The sequence below is a fragment of the Hyperolius riggenbachi genome, chromosome 10, assembly GCF_040937935.1.
Source record: "Hyperolius riggenbachi isolate aHypRig1 chromosome 10, aHypRig1.pri, whole genome shotgun sequence".
Lineage (NCBI taxonomy): Eukaryota > Metazoa > Chordata > Amphibia > Anura > Hyperoliidae > Hyperolius > Hyperolius riggenbachi.
The window spans coordinates 118,626,520-118,643,233 of NC_090655.1; the positions used below are offsets into that span (position 1 = coordinate 118,626,520).

Sequence of the window (16,714 nt, forward strand, 5' to 3'; positions counted from 1 at the left end):
GTGACCGACGCAAAACTGAAAAAATGCACCTTGTTTCCAAATAAAATATTGGCAACTCACATTGTACTAGGGAAATATTTTATGTGTGGGTTTTAATTACGGTAGCATGTATTATTTTAAAACTATAATGGCTGAAAACTGAGAAATAATGATTTTTTTCAATTTTCTTTCTTATTTTTTCTGTTAAAAACGCAGTTAGAATAAAATAATTCTTAGCAAAAAATACCCCCCAAAGAAAGCCTAATTGGTGGCGAAAAAAACAAGATATAGATTGTTTTGTTATGATAAGTAGTAATAAAGTTATAGGCAAATTAATGGAAGGAGCGCTGACAGGTGAAAATTGCTCTAGTTTTGGTTAAAGTGTGTGATTCAGACACTACTGATGAATGAAAGATCAGAAGGACTGCCAGGCAACTGGTGTTGTTTAAAAGGAAATAAATATGTCGGCTTTCATCTCCCTCTCAGTTCAGGTGTACGTTCATTAAAGAGGAGCTGTTAGGTATAGGGTCTCAGAGAAAATAAACACATATATCAGTAGCTAAAGATTGGCTGTACTTACATTACATATGCATTTCACTGTCCACATTTGTACTTCACAGAATTTGTATATAGTATATGCAGAGATTGATGCTCCTGACAGCTCATGGCAGGTTCCATGTTTGTCTGTCTCCTATGAAGCCAAATGTGTCGTCATGTCCTGCCTGCTTCCTGATCACAAAAAAGCTCGTACTGAATAACACTAGTGTGCAGTGAATATTAATTAGCCATGTGGCTAGGAACAATAGCGGACTCCTGCAGTGTACTCTGCCCGGAGATTTTTCAGTGCTGTGCGCTGGACTGAGTTACAAGCTGCTGAAACTTGATCCTGTAACTTCTCCTTAGCAGCCGAGGGGAGGGCCCCAGAATGCTTTGCAGTATGGTATGCGGCTTGCGTCCTCTTGGGTCTAACAGCTTTGCTGATAAGCACACATCAAATGTAAGAGAGATTTTTATCTTCACTATTGCCTTTTTGGCTTCCGGCTAAACTGTTTAACACAGGAGAATAGAGGTTTAAATTAGCTTCTGCAGCCTGACAGTTACTCTTTAATTTAGTGGTTGTGTTATCTCAAGGGTGTTAACTACACTAAGGTGGAATAAGGAGTTTGCTGTAAATTGTGCTAGATGCTATTTGTGAGTTAAGTTAAAAACTAAATTTATGCTGTATATAATCGGTCTGAATAAAAAACTAAAATGCCTCAGCATACAGAGTTTGGAAGTAATTCCCCAGGAGAGACGTCTTTCTAATGCCTGTGCCAAATGGCAAGCAGTAACAAGCGCTAGTACCCAGGAGCAGCTGAAGTGATGACTTTACCACCTTCAGACTCCCGTGCACAGGGTTAAATCCGGTTAGGAAAAGTGACAGCTTGATTAATTAGCTTTCAAATCTGGTTAGCCCTTTGCAGTGTTCTAGTGTATTTCCTGCTAAATCCGGTAACTACAGAGCACAAGAAAGAAAATAAATTGGCAAGTTGCCAATTTAGATGATGCCCTCTCCTCCACCTTCACTACCTACACCTACATATATCACAGTGCACACACACTCAAAGGCCTCTTTCAGATTGGCAGCTGACAGGCGATGAATTCACCACCTGTCAGCTGCTCACCTGCATCGACCGGGTGCTCGCTAGCGCTTGGTACCAGTGCTGTACAGGTCGTGCTCAGACGTCACATGTTGTGGTCCTCTGCTGTAAAACCACTGCGTGTCAGCAATTGACACCCACTGCAATTCGGCTGCATTGCACTGACGGGTGCAGACAAGGCGCTGAACTGCTTGAGAAGCGCACAGCTCAGTTGTCTGCCTGAAGGAGGGCTAGTATTACATTGTCGAGATTACATTTCATTGCATCTCCCTCCACTCGAACTGTGTTCTCAAGAGTCAAGGTTCTCTAAGAACAGAGGCAGGGATGCCAAAGTGCACCCCCTTCCTCTGAATTGTGCTTGTCCCTGTGTGTACATAGCAGATGTGTCCCTAGTATTAGTTAGCCCCCTGCCAGTATAGGTAGCCAGATGTAGCCCCACTCCCTACCCAGTATAGCTAGCCAGATGTGCTCCCAGTATTAGGTATCAACCTCTCCAGTACTAGGAAACCCCTCCCCAGTATGAGGAAGCCTCCCCCCCCCCCCCCAACTCAGGCATAGACTTTTATTCTTGTGAACACTAGCAGACCCCAGAGACAGAACACGAGCAACAGTACAGCTGGCAGGGTGATGTAAACCAGTCCCATGGTGCTTGCCTATAGGAGTGCAGAGCTTCTGTGTTTCTCTACATTGCTACCTAATGATGCAGCCAGATCTCTAGTACCGGCAGTGTGCACCATGCAGGGAGGATGGAAGCTCAGCACCAACAGTGCAGCTGAGTGTCAAAGGACTGTGGATCAGGTATGTCTCCTGGCAGGTGCACAGTCACAGGCCTGTCTCTGGGGATTGAAACGTGGGGAGGAGGCAGCCTCTGGGACTTAGGCACCAGGGCAGGGGTTTAAGTGCAATTGCCAGTGAGGGAGAGGATGTGCTGTGCCATCTTGACTGCATTCAGAGGCATCGCCCTAATTTTCCTCTCCATATTATTTCTGCAGGCAATTTTCTGCGATCGTCCATGAATTTTTGGATTGCGGCGAAATACATTAAAATTGAAAACGCATGCGTCATGCTGGAGAAAGCAGTGAGCGGTCCAATTTTAAAACACAAACAAAAAAAGCAAACACAAAAGAACACAAATGACATGCGATTCCCAAGCAGACCATGGAATTCCCATTGAGCTGGCCAGTGGAGCGGTGCGCATATTGCTGCATGCACCAAGATACCTACGATCGTAACTATTGTGCTCCCTGCCTTAGTGATGAGACTGATGGAGCATGGGGACGCTGGCCTTTGTCCTGGAGTGCAAATCAATCGGTTTTATTCTTTTAAGTGTTGGTGCACTTACACTTAAGGCCCCGTTCACATCTGAAATCACAAAATGCTTGCGCTTACTGCAAGTGGTTTTACCGTGATTAGCGTGGTAAAAAATTACTGGACACTTCCGCGATTCAGAGCGATCACGATCAGCGCTTTACTAATCACTGTACTGCAATCGCTCCAGAATCGCGGCAAAAATGCTGGCGCTAACGGCAAAACGCCCGCGATTTGCGCCAATCAGGCAGTGAGAACACTGCCATAGTTTAGAATAGTATTAGCGCTTTAAAAACTGCTAGTGCTTTGGGGATTAGCTAATCGCCCTAGTGTGAATGGGCCCTAAGTGTGCTTAAAATGCCAGAAAAGAGGCTCTAATGAATAATACAGTGTACTTTTGTTACTTATTTTAAAATACTGACGTGACCACCTCTGTTCAGATATGACTTCATTCCTCCCTTACCCCATAGTTAGTATGAGCGGAAGTGCCGATCATATCTGCACAGATATGATAAACAGTGCAGACAAATATGTAAGAGAGAAGAAATTGGTATGTTAGAAGCAGATTATGCAAGCAGAAATGAGTACACATTGCAGGTAGTTTACTATCTAGTTTACTGGTTAAGTGCTCTGCCTCTGACATAGGAGACCAAGGTTCTAATCCTGTCTAAAGCCAGTACCTGTAAAACAAAGAAAACACAATCGAAGGCCCCCAATAGTGTATTACTTGTGATGCTAAAGGTTATAATGACAATAGCAAGTTTATACTCACAAGGATGAGTTGCCAAGATGAGGCAACCACTAATTGCGCATGGGGGGAATTTAAACCTGTCCCCACTCAGGTTAAGAAGTCGCTCTCTGTAGAAGAAAGAAAAGGTAGTTACATCTATCCAGCAGGTGGATAACAATAATTTGGTAGAGTACAGAGGCGCCAGCAGGATACAATGTAATCAAAATTGAAACACTATAAGATGGTGCTATAAAAGTGCACTCAAGTCTTGACTTGCTCCTTATTGTGTTTGTGCCTGAGGAAGCGCGCTTGAGACCCGCGAAACTCATTGCAAACTATTGGAGTAAGAATAAAAGTTATGTTTGATTGTACTCAATTGTTTTTTTTTTACCCTGGGGAGGTAAGTCCACCCTTGCCCCCATCTTATAGTGTTTTAATTTTGATTACATTTTATCCTGCTGGCGCCTCTGTACTCTACCAGAAGCCAGCACCTATTCAGTGAGGAGTCCTTATGCAAGACTCCCTAAAGGGGTACACATCTTTGAAAAAAGTCGTTTGTTGGGGGCAACATCGCTGGGCTTCACAGAACGAAGACCGCATGCACAAAAGGATCGTCCATCACGCTGGGTGAGTACTGTGCGTGTCATTGGTCGGGGATCACAGTGCTAGTGTATACACCTGATTATCCACTGAGGCAGTCATTATTGGCCACCTCAGCCGACTTTAATGAAGCGTGTGTATGTGGCTTAACATTGCAGGGTGTCCTACTGGGTGCGCTCTTAGTGGCCGCAGCTATCAAGTGCTTTGAGCCCCACAGGAAAAAAGCACTATACTAAATATAGCATTCTCATTACAATAAGCACAGAGTACCAGCATGCAGTGTGCATTGTGCACTGTGGAGTGAATATGCTAATGTAATAAATTGGGCCTGAAATCAATCTTGTAAGTGCATTACATTATTTATCAGGATCACATTTTATGTACACTTCATTATAAGTAGATTTGCAACTTTTATCTTGGGTGTTACCAGTCTTTAGACTTGGTTTAGCCAGTGCTACTCTTGCAGCAGGTCCACCACTCCTGCAATAAAAGTCATACAATGTAACTAATCGGAAGGCTTGCAACAATCATGTATTGGAGCAAGAATACACTACGTTTCAGGCATCGTCTTTTATCAGGTGTGAAGGGTAACAGCTGAAACATGTAGTGCAGTGGTTCCCAACCCATGTGCCGCGACACATACATGTGTCGCGGCAGCTTCGGGTATGTGTCGCAGTGTCAGCTCTCGGAGGAAAGCAGCGCAGTAGAGGGAGAGCTGTGGGCAGCGGTGGAGAAGGGGGCCATCTCCCCCCCCCCCATCTCTCACCTTAGGATGCTCTCCCTCCCTTGCTCTCTCCTCCGGAACTAACTGCAGTCAGGCGTTTGCAGCGGGCGGGACTTACCTTCCGTATCGCTCCAAGCGCCGGAAGTTCTGGTGCCGCAGCCGCTGCTCTGGTCTGGATCAGAACAGAGTAGTGGCAAATCATCCCACACCTGCGACGAGACAAGATGGAGACACCGAAGGTAAGTTCCGCCCCTCTGCCAGCCACCGCACTTCGTTCCGGAGGAGAGAGCGAGGGAGGGAGAGCACCCTGAGGTGCCGCTCTCCTTCCCTCGCTCTCTCCTCCTGGGAGGGAGGGGGGCACCTGGCTACATATACTGGGCACCTGGGTACATATACTGGGCACATATACACCTGACTACATATACTGGGCACATATACCCCTGGATACATATACTGGGCACATATACACCTGGATACATATACTAGGCACATATACACCTGACTACATATACTGGGGACATATACCTCTGGCTACATATACTGGGCACATATACCCCTGGATACATATACTGGGCACATATACACCTGGATACATATACTGGGCACATATACCCCTGCCTACATATACTGGGCACATATACCCTGCCTACATATACTGGGCACATATACCCCTGCCTACATATACTGGGCACATATACCCCTGCCTACATATACTGGGCACATATACCCCTGCCTACATATACTGGGCACATATACCCCTGCCTACATATACTGGGCACATATACCCCTGCCTACATATACTGGGCACATATACCCCTGCCTACATATACTGGGCACATATACCCCTGCCTACATATACTGGGCACATATACCCCTGCCTACATATACTGGGCACATATACCTCTGGCTACATATACTGGGCACATATATCCCTGGCTACATATACTGGGGACAACTGGCTGTCATGTGCATTTACTGGTGAAAAGCTGTCTCTTATTATGTGCATTTACTGGTGAAAAGCTGTCTCTTATGTGCATTTACTGGTGAAAAGCTGTCTCTTATTATGTGCATTTACTGGTGAAAAGAGGTCTCTTATGTACATTTACTGGTGAAAAGCTGTCTCTTATGTGCATTTACTGGTGAAAAGCTGTCTCTTATTATGTGCATTTACTGGTGAAAAGTTGTCTCTTATTATGTGCATTTACTGGTGAAAAGCTGTCTCTTATGTGCATTTAGTGGGGAAACGCTGTCTCTCATTACATGCATTTAGTCTACGTGCCACAGAGATCTGAACGTTTGGTTTGATGTGTCACGACTCCAAAAAGGTTGGGAACCACTGATGTAGTGTTTAGAAGTAATCTGAAACTTTAAGGCATCTGTTACTATGTTTTCCAGATGAGTACAAGATAAATGTGCCATTAGCATGGGTCTAAATGACACCGAGGCAGGGTAAGAGTCCTATCTTTTGTGTTTTGCAGTGTTGCTAGACCATGGATGTGTTGCGTCCCACCTTGGTCACCATTGGAGGTCGCGTGTACAGGAAAAATGCTGTTCGTGAGGCCACTTACCAAAATGAAGAAGAGGAGAGTTTTTTCATAGGTATCGGCAAGTAACATTTGAGGTGGATGATTGTCATGTAACACCTTCGATCTGTCCCAGATTCACTGTAAATGTCTTTTTCTGCAGATACTGACCAATGTTTAGATGAGCCCTGCGATGATTACCTCATTGAGGAGACTGATAAAGGTTACCAGTGTTACATTGATCTTCCTAGTCAACTATTTAAGTGAGTTTTGAAAAAAAAATAAAAAAATCTTACTATATTACAATCTCAAGTTTTGTTAGGGGAAAACATTCTCACTTTGGGGTATATTCTCTAAATCCCGGTAAACTGTACTTGTCCAAGTAGAGCAAGTAAAGTTTATCAGGCTTTACACAAATTACGTAAAGTGTGATGTAATTTTTGAAAATTGCATTATATATGCAACGCCTGTATTACTCGTGCAACAGTCAATGTAGTTGTTGCTTGTATAACGCGAGTTAGCCAAATTACATAAAGTGTCACATAATGTTGGTGAAGACCAGTATGCTGCTTACACGTAAACTTTTTTTCTGGGGTTTTGTCTTTTTAACAGGAAGATGTACAGTAAATTATTATTAATTATTTTTTTTAAAGTGATCACATGATCAAGTCTATTCTATATAGGGACATCTCTGCCATTTGTGGTGATGCATATTCTCTCACAGCGCAGGTGAAGGGTGATTGCAGAAAAAGAACAATGCAGGGATACCTGCATTTGAAGTAAAAAAGGCTTGGTTTACACTTCGGTCTGCTGCCCTCCATTTTAAGTAGTTTTAGAAGACCAGAGCTGGTTGCAGACTTAATGACTGAGTCCAAGAAGTACAAGACAGCACCTCCTTCATAAATGAGAGAACTTTTATTGTGATGAGTAAAAATGCCAACGTTTCGAGGCCACGTAGGGCCTCTTTCTTAAGGCTACGTGTTCTTGACAAAATCCGATGTGCTGCAGACAAGAGGTTCCAAGGCTTCAGGTTCAAGGAATGGGGTAAACTCGCCTCAACATACCGTCTCTACAGCCATGCAATCAGTCCAAGTGGCAGCTGCTGTCTTCTACTTCGTTGGACTTAATAAGTGGTGGCATCCACTCGTTGTACTAACACTCCACTTGTATTACATGTTGGCCATACGGTAAGGTGGGCAGGTTAAACTTAATTGTTTTTCTCTGGTTGCAGATTGTTCAAGGGACACATCATTGTCAATCTTAAATTACAAAATGAGTAGCAACCACATATATATTTGTGTATTCTTTATTAGCAACATGTTTTTTTCTATTTAAATAGTTAATACTGAACCTTAACTGAGAGGCATATGGATGTTTCCTCTTAAACAATATCAGTTGCTTGTCAGTCCTGCTGATCTCTTTGGCTGCTGTAGAGGCTGAATGACACACGTGAAACAAGCATACAGCTAATCCAGTCTGACTTCAGTCAGAGCACCTGATCTGCATGCTTGTTCGGGGGCTGTGGCTAAAAGTAATAGAGAAACAGGATCAGCAGGAGAGTCAGCAACTGGTATTATTTTAAAGGTAAATATCCATATCCATCTCAGTTTAGGTTCCCTTTAACGTGTACCTTAACCACTTAGCAACTTCTGCCACGCTTTTCTACGTCCTTGTTTACAAACACCTATAAATACATCTAAATATTTGGTTCTGTTTTCTATTTTTAGAAAACTGAGTACGTATAGCACCATCTTGTGACCAAGAAGTAAAACTACTTCCAAATACACCATTATTCAGTTACCATAGAAAAATTAAATACAGTTTCATTATTTTTGAAACTCCTTCACCCCTAACCCAAAATAAAATATTATCGCCATACTTCGTACTAGGGACACAATTTAAACATTGTAATTACTGGGACAAATTGGCAAATAAAAGGTGTCTGTTTTATCTACAATAGCACATTTTATTTTGAAGCTACAATGGTTGAAAGCTGAGAAATGGTGATTTTTTTCATTTTTTTCTTCTTCTTCCCTGTCAAATGCATATAAAATAATATAATTCTTAGCATAAAGTACTGCCCAAAGGAAGCCTAGTTTTTCCTGCAAAAAATAATGTATAGATCATTTCAGGGTGATAATTAGTGATAAAGTTATTACCGAATGAATGGGAAGAGCTTTTGAAGGGGAAAAAACCTGTGGTAGAGAAGTGGTTAAAGTGAACCTCCAAACTAAAAATCTACTCAGCAGCACTGAAAAGGCTTGGTGTTTCTTTAACAGTTTCCCAGCATCAGAACTTTTTTTTTCTTACCCAAGCCTCATTTTTAGCTGCACAGAAGCTAAGCTCCGCCCCATCAAAGAAATCTGCCCAGGCATTTTTCCCCTGATGCTGTGCAAAGCATGATGGGATTTCTAATGTTGTTGTTCTCCTTCTGCTGTTTAGGTGCAAATTTGTTTTTTTAAACTTTGAATTTGAGATTTGAAGCCTGCTGGGAGGGGTGATCAGGACACAGGACAGTTGGAACTGTGTCTCATGCTCCGTGTCACCTCCTTTCAACTAAAAAGATTGCTGCACTTTTAAAATCACAAACATTTGCATTTTCTTTTAAAACAGGGTGGTTGAGAGACTATATTACCTATCTATTTAAATTAACATAACTAAGGTAACTTGATGACAGTATGTTTGTGTAGGCTGAAGTTCCTCTTTAACGCTGAAAGTCTTTTTTATTTTAATCTGTTCTTTTGCTGAAAGCTATAGCCGCCTAGTAATGGAAGTGGTCTTGAAATGATTACATGCATAAAAGGATTTATTGGCAAGGATTTAAGTGACATTGAACACTAGCTTTGCATAACTATCCATGGTTTGCCACTTATTATTATAGATACTTGTGTGTTTATTTAAAATGACGCTGAAGCGGAAAAACTTATGATATGATTAATTGCATGTGTAGTATAGATAATTAATAGAGCATTAGTAGCAAACAAAGGAGTGTCTCATTTTTATTTTGTTATATAGCTTTTTTTATTTTTATAAAATTGCATCATTCTGTCATATTTGCAGTAACAAACCACGCACTGTATTTTAAAGTATAAAACAGAGCAGAGCTAATGACCTTTTGAACTCCCCTGCAGTAAAACCTTATCTGAAGCGGTGTCTCACTGTTTCTTTGATGTATAAGTGGTTCAGAAAGTAGGACGGCCTCTGACCAAAGTTGGGTCAGAGAGCTCAGAGCAGCTCTTTTGCATAGATAACTGAAGTTTCTGAACTCTTCCTGCACAGGAAACAATATGAGACTGTTCTTTGCTACTAATGTTCTATTTCTTAGCTGTAATATCTATTTTGTAGTTGCGCTCCCCTGTTCCACCCTCACCCAGTAACCATAGGTCTGCTGCAACTCTTTTCTACGCTACATGCACGTCCAGGTCAAACTCAAAGTTCTTTATAGAGTGCGCTACCCTTTCCCATAAAATGTATATTACTCCTAAAAATTTTTAATCCCGGAACAGTCCTACTGTACTGATCCTCTGTATTGCGTCCTTTTCCACTTAGAAGCCACTGTTTATCTGGGTACTCCAAAAGATCATCCAAGACACGGCACATAAAGGAGACAGAGAGAAAAAACATAGTGCGATCTGTCTGGATTGATTTCACACGGGGACCATCGCCCTAGGGTGGCTCCAACAATGGCCTGTACTGCCTATGCCTAGAGGCGCCCCTGCTAGCTCCTCTCCCACACTCTGTGTGCATTCGATCTCAAACAAAACGATAATGAAACATCATGGTGCAGTATATCTTACAGCATAAAGTTCTCACGATCAACCACACCTATATATCTCCTGCTCACCCTCTTTAACTGCTGCCCACCCTCACAGACAGCTGTCTTCGCTTAACAGGTACACAGACCTCTCCACAATGCCTCCCGAGCAAGTGCTGCTGCTCCAAGGAATGTTTTTGTCTTAAAACAGAGCTGCTTGAAAATCTAGGACTAAAAACACCTCCAATAGTGTAAAACCACTCAATTTATTCCATAAAAATCAGAAACATACTCACAAACATGAGTTAAAAAGTGCATATCAAAGTTAAAAGGCTCAGGGGACATCTCCTCCTGCTGCTGGTCGCTTCCCTTTCTTGCTCCGCGGAAAATCGCTCTTGTACGATCTTTCTGCAATTTTGTTTCTATTTGTGATTCTGGGAGCATGTGTAGTAGTTGTCCCAGTATGCAAAACAATTCTGCCTTGGCAGGATGCCCTAAGGAGGGGGGCTTTAGGTTGCAATTAGTTAAATGGTCATACTTGGAAAATAAAAAAAATCAGGATTTCACATTAAAATGTAATGTTCATTATTGTGCAAGCATGATACATTTTTGATTTAAGTCGAGTTTAATTACTGATAGTGGAAATCTGAAGGCTTATATCGGTTATGGTATATCAGGTAGCAGCTGAGACTTTGGAAAAGCCTTGATGGAATTATTTATAAGCCAAAAATTACCCTTAAAGAGGGTAACTCAGAACTTCCTCTCTGCTCTAAAAGATAACCAGCAGCATTTAAAGAGAACCACGAGGTTGGTTTGAGATATCATATTAGGACACAGAGGCAAGTTGTGTATACAATGACCAGCCTCTGTGTCCTTTCATTGCTCCTCCCCCCCCCCCCCCTCGGCTCTGCTTTCCCCCAATAACGAAAGCGCCAGGCTAGCAACATGCAAATTGTCACTAGCCTGTTATTTACCTCATGCTGCCACTCACTGCCGTTCCCCAGTCTCCTGTGTAGCGCGGCTACCTGCCTGTGTCCCTTCCTTCCCTCCCTGCCTCCGTAAGCTTCCTCCAATTGGCTTACAGAGGCGGGGAGGGAAGGGACACAGGTAGGGAGCTGCGCTATACTGGAGGCGGGCGAGTGGCAGCATGAGGTAAATAGCAGGCTAGCGTCAATCTGTGTGTTGCTAGCCTGATGCTTTTGTTATTGGGGGATAGCAGGGCCCCTTGGGGGCAGGAGGAACAGTGAAATGACACAGAGGCTGTTCATTGTATACACAACTTGCCTCTGTGTCCTAATATAATTTGTCAAACCCACCTCGGGTTCTCTTTAAAGAAAAACATTTCTTTTTTACAGCTGATATAAATCCGCAGTGTGTCTATTTCCTGCTTTCATGGAAGCAGACATAGGGTTAACATACTGTGTTTCCAAATTAGAAACTCTGCTGAAGCAGCCAACTGACACAACTGAGAAATCAAATTAAAGGCGGTTATTAGTCACAGATAAGGGAGAATTAGACAGGCTAAACTCTGTAAATGCATACACGGTGCATTTCTCTCTGTTTATCTTCTGTCCTTTGCATGAATTCAGGTCCACTTTAACAGGGATGTAGGTTTCATATTATGAAGTTTTGTTTCTGCCTGGACTTGGGATTTAAGTGTTTTAATGTCTCCTGGGTCATTTTGTACTATGTATTTTAGGTACATTATAGGTAAGAAAGGCGAGACTAAAAGAAACCTTGAATCAGATACTCGCACATCTATCAATATTCCCAGGCAAGGAATGGAAGGAGAAATTGGTAAGTTAAATATATCAATTTTTTTTCTCTAAATTCTCTGGTGTGGTTGGGGTTCTTCCCCAATTGCAGCAGATGTATTTGCCCGTGTGGAAAGCATGTCACTCCCTTGTGTCTCTGCTCAGCAAGTGGTTGCGATTGGGCGTAACAAAGGATGGTGGGGGAAAAGGAAATTGTTTACAGGCAGCCAAGTAGCAATAACAAATAGCAATACATACTGAACATGGTATACCAATATTACAAAAATGGGTTTAAAACCAATAAAGCAAGTATATTACATTATGAATTGGGGTCTTAAAGGACCACTATTGTAACCATATATGTAAACCTATACAAATACGGAGTATGTTTCTTTCAAAGTAAAATGAGCCATAAATAACTTTTCTCTATGCTGCTGTCACTTAGTAGGTAGTAGAAATCTGACAGAACTGACAAGTTTTAGACTAGTAGATCTCTTCATGGGGGATTCTCTGCAAGGTTTTTATTCTTTATAAAGACGTTCCCTGAAAAAGATTTATACAATGGCCTCTATTCACTAAGATCATGCTGGAGATAAGGCAAGAGAAAACATACCTCTACACAGTGAGAAAGTTATCTTATCTCTTCATTCCTTAAGTTACCTCCTCTGTAGTTATTTCACACGCAGTTAATTAACAGCCTGTCTTTAACTTTAGAATTCTGGAGTTGTTTTAAGGATTGAAGAGTTAACTTAAAGACAGAAGAGTTAACTTTAGTTTTGCCTGAGGTAAAATCTTTCCTGAATACTACATGCATCATCACCATGGTGATAACTATAGAAACGTGTCGGTTCTGTTAGATTTCTACTATCTACTGTAAGTGACATCAACATCATCGGAGACACGTAATTTATGGCTCATTTTAGTCTGGAAAAAATGTACTTCTTATTTGTATGCGTTCACATGTATTTTAAATTTTACGATTTTCGTGATTGTTTTATCTTATCCCCCATGTTTATCTCATCATGTCACCTTGGGTACTTTAATGCAAGTGTTGATACATAATTGCTCCAGTTCTTTTTGTACTCTTAAATATAAGAACACTGACACTGTAAGGCTGTTGATTGCTGATGTGATTCAGTGCAGTGGAAGCGCTTCACATTGTGTTGTGACACACTGAAATGATTTGATGTTGCACACCCATTGATTGATACTGACCCTCCAGCATACCCCCTCTACTTTAGGTCATTATTGAAGTCACTAAATGCTTTAAACATTTCTGCAAAACTGAATAATGTTAAGGATTCCTGATTTTATGTCGAAGATACCAATATTGACTGTGTTCCAGTGCTGATTACTCACGAATTGCGTTGGCCCACAGATGACAAATACACACATCTGCATAATACAAGTCCAACTATGAATGACTTCCTACTAGAACCTATTTAACTCATTTAAAGGACACCTGTATTTAGAGGGATATGGAGGCTGCCATATTTCCTTTTAAAGAATACCAGCTGCCTGACTATCCTGCTGATCCACTGCTTCCATTACTTTTAGCCATACATCCTCAGCAAGCATGCAGCTGATCAGATGTTTCTGCCATTATTGTCAGATCTGACAAGATTAGCTGCATGCTTGTTTCTGGTGTTATTCAGACACTACTGCAGCCAAATAGACAGGCAGGGCTGTCAGGCAACTGGTATTGTTTAAAAGGAAATAAATATGGCAACCTCCATATAACTCTTACTTCAGTTGACCCTTCAGTTGCGCTGTCTTCTTCCGCCTCTTTGCTTTCTCGGTAGAAGCCCTGTTAGCTTGGCAAGTCGGGGCCAGTCGGCACAGGTGCAGTTCGCCAGCTCATCCCCGTCCCACTCCCGTGGTGGGGAGCGTTCTGCGCCTGCACGGTAGTACTTCACAGGTGCAGAGTGCTCCCGGCCATGGGTGCATGGCAGGGCACGCAGCCGGGCTGAGCATGCGCAGTACGCCCTGACCTGGCCAAGCTTACGGGGCATTTACCGAGAAAACAAGGAGGTGGAGGAAGACGGCGTGGGAGCGAACGGTAAGGAGGGGGCTGGAGGAAGCTCCAGGTATGTATAAAACTTATTTTGATTCGTCTCAGGTTTCCTTTAAAGAGAATCTGTACTCTGAAATTCTTACAATAAAAAGCATACCATTCTATTCATTATGTGCTCCTGGTCCCCTCTGTGCTGTTTCTGCCATTCTCTGCTGCAAACCTGGCTTGTAATTGCCAGTTTTAGGCAGTGTTTACAAACAAACTAACCAGCTTCTAATAGGCTCAGCTAAGCAGAGTGTGTTAGTCACACAGAGCCTGCAGGGGGTGTGTACAGCTTCTAGCTAATCACAAGCAGCCCTGCACATTCCAGTCTGACTGCCTCAGCCTGACTGTGCCGACTATAGAGAGAAGATTAGATCATATAACAGAGATAACACAGCTACTGTGCAATTAGGAAAAGCTGCAGTAAGCCAGACCACATTAGAAAAGGCATAGGAACTTATAGCATAGAAGAAATAAAGATAAACAATTTGTTACAGAGTCTCTTTAAGTCAAATAGGTTTCTGCTAGCCATGAGCATGGCTGTGGACAAGCACATTTGGACTGGGTATGTGCCAGTAAGGTCTGTGCATGTATTTGCAAGTATGGACTGTGCATGGCCAATAGAATAAAGCGCATGTGCACAGATGAAAAAAGCCATGCATGACCAACTTCGTTCTACTGGGTACGGACCAGTATGGATGTGCTCACCCACGGCCGGTGGGATGAAGAGGGACTCTGCGCTAGAATGGTGGGCTCTATAAAGATCAGGGAAGCCTCTTGATTATCCAACTACTGTGTCTTAGTCAGAATCCTCACATTCCCTGGTGTCCTAGTGATCCCGCTCTCTCTCCCTTAGAGTTCTCCCTGCTGTCTAGTGGCCGTCCTCCCTCTCCCATAGTGTTGTGTCTGGTGCCACCCTCACTCTCCCATAGTGTGTTCCCTGGTCTCTAGTTGTCTCAATCCCTCTCCCTAGTGTCTAGTGGCTGCCCTCTGTCTTTCACAGCATGTTCCTGGTGTCTAGTGGCCACCTTCCCTCCACACATACCCCATTTGTAGAGTACAGGCAGCAGAGGCATTGAAACACTTACCTGATCTGGGGCAGGACACAATGCACTGGGTCTCCATGTCTTCCATTGTCTGATTCGGCCTTTAGTGTTTGTAGATCCCTCTCTACTCCCTGATAACGGGAAGTAGTGAGCAAGCTACAAACCATATTTGTAGTGAAGTCGTGATTTGCCCAATTTAGCATGAAGAAAGATTCGGAGAATTGTGGTGTAGTGTGTTCTGTCCCAGGTCAGGTAAGATACTCTTCCACTGCCTCTGCCGACTGTTCTCTGCAATTAAAGGATGTGGGAAGGGAGGGCGGCCACTAGAATCAAGTGAACACTGGTATGGTAGAGGGAGGACGACCACTAGACACCAGGATGTATGGGAGAGGGAGGGGGACACTAGACACCATGGAAAACTCTAGGTAAAGATAGGGGAAAGCACTAGGCAATGCTGTTTGGGGGAGGAAGGGGGACCAATACAGACTGGTTAACCCTGTATGAGGGAGGGAGTTCACTAGACACCAGGTACAATTCATGAAGGAGGAAGAGGGCCACTAGACCAACAGAGAACAGTGTAGGGGAGGGAGGACCATAAGACACCAGCGAAAGACTCTAGGAGAGGGAGGGGAACCCACTAGACACCAGGTACGCTGTATGTGGGAAAGAGGGAGGTGCCACTAGACCACCAGGGAAATGAAATGGGAATGTTAAAAGTTAGGGGCTTGAGTTTCTACACTAGGTTTATACTCGAGTCAAAAAATTTTCCTGGTGTCTGAAAGAAAAGTACCTTGGTTTATACTCTGATCTGTTTATATTCAGTTATATACTGTAAGTATTTAACGGTTTCCTCCTTCCCCACTTCAGAGGTGCTTTTAAACTCAAAGCCCATATTTTGCTTGTTTAGGTTGGCCCCGGGCCCATATACAATTTACTTTTTCTCCAAGTTTTCTCCTAGGTGATCATATTTCATCTTCTCTTTAAAGTGTACCTAAAAATGATAAATTACAGTATGCTTTAAACCTAATAAGTTGCCAAGATATATAAAATCAGACATAACAATGTGTGATTTTCTCACCCCAGGATCCGTATTCCACATATGGTCTTGAAATCCCCACCCCCAGTGTGAAATTGGGCCAAGGGGATTTTTTTTTCCTTTCCAAACCATAGGTGCAAAGGATGCTGGGGATTGATGTCATAACTCCACCTCATGTTCATGTGATCTAACCCAGGCAGGCAGACAGACCTCTGAAATAAGAATTATAGCAAAGAGACCTGATAATACAGGCTGCAGCAGTTCTGCTGTTTCTCCTCTCCTTACACACTGTGAAAAGAGATGTATTTTCATACAGGCAGGCAGAGAGCAGGGGAGGGAACCAGGCTGGATGGGAGGACACAATGCTTTGGCAAGGCCTCAGCATTAAAAGAAAGAAGGAAGTGCTACTACAGATGCACCGTATAAGACGCTCCAGAATATAAGATGCACCCAGGTTTAGAGGGCAAAAACCAGGGGGAAAAAAATACTAAACCTGGTGCGTCCATATTCCAGGAGCGTCTTGTACATGTCCTTCTGTGTGTCCTCATGTGTGCTCCTGTTCCC

General features: G+C 42.9%; 1 protein-coding gene across 2 annotated transcripts in view; it reads left to right on the top strand.

Moving 5' to 3' along the window:
* ASCC1 (activating signal cointegrator 1 complex subunit 1) overlaps nt 1-16,714 on the top strand; it is a 394,613-nt gene that overhangs the window by 2,696 nt on the left and 375,203 nt on the right. For both annotated transcript variants that reach the window (XM_068257775.1, XM_068257774.1), the window contains exons 2-4: nt 6,460-6,580; nt 6,668-6,767; nt 11,958-12,055. In XM_068257775.1, the coding sequence (XP_068113876.1) occupies nt 6,472-6,580; nt 6,668-6,767; nt 11,958-12,055 (307 nt within the window). In that variant the 5' untranslated portion in view covers nt 6,460-6,471. The remainder of the gene's footprint in view (nt 1-6,459; nt 6,581-6,667; nt 6,768-11,957; nt 12,056-16,714) is intronic.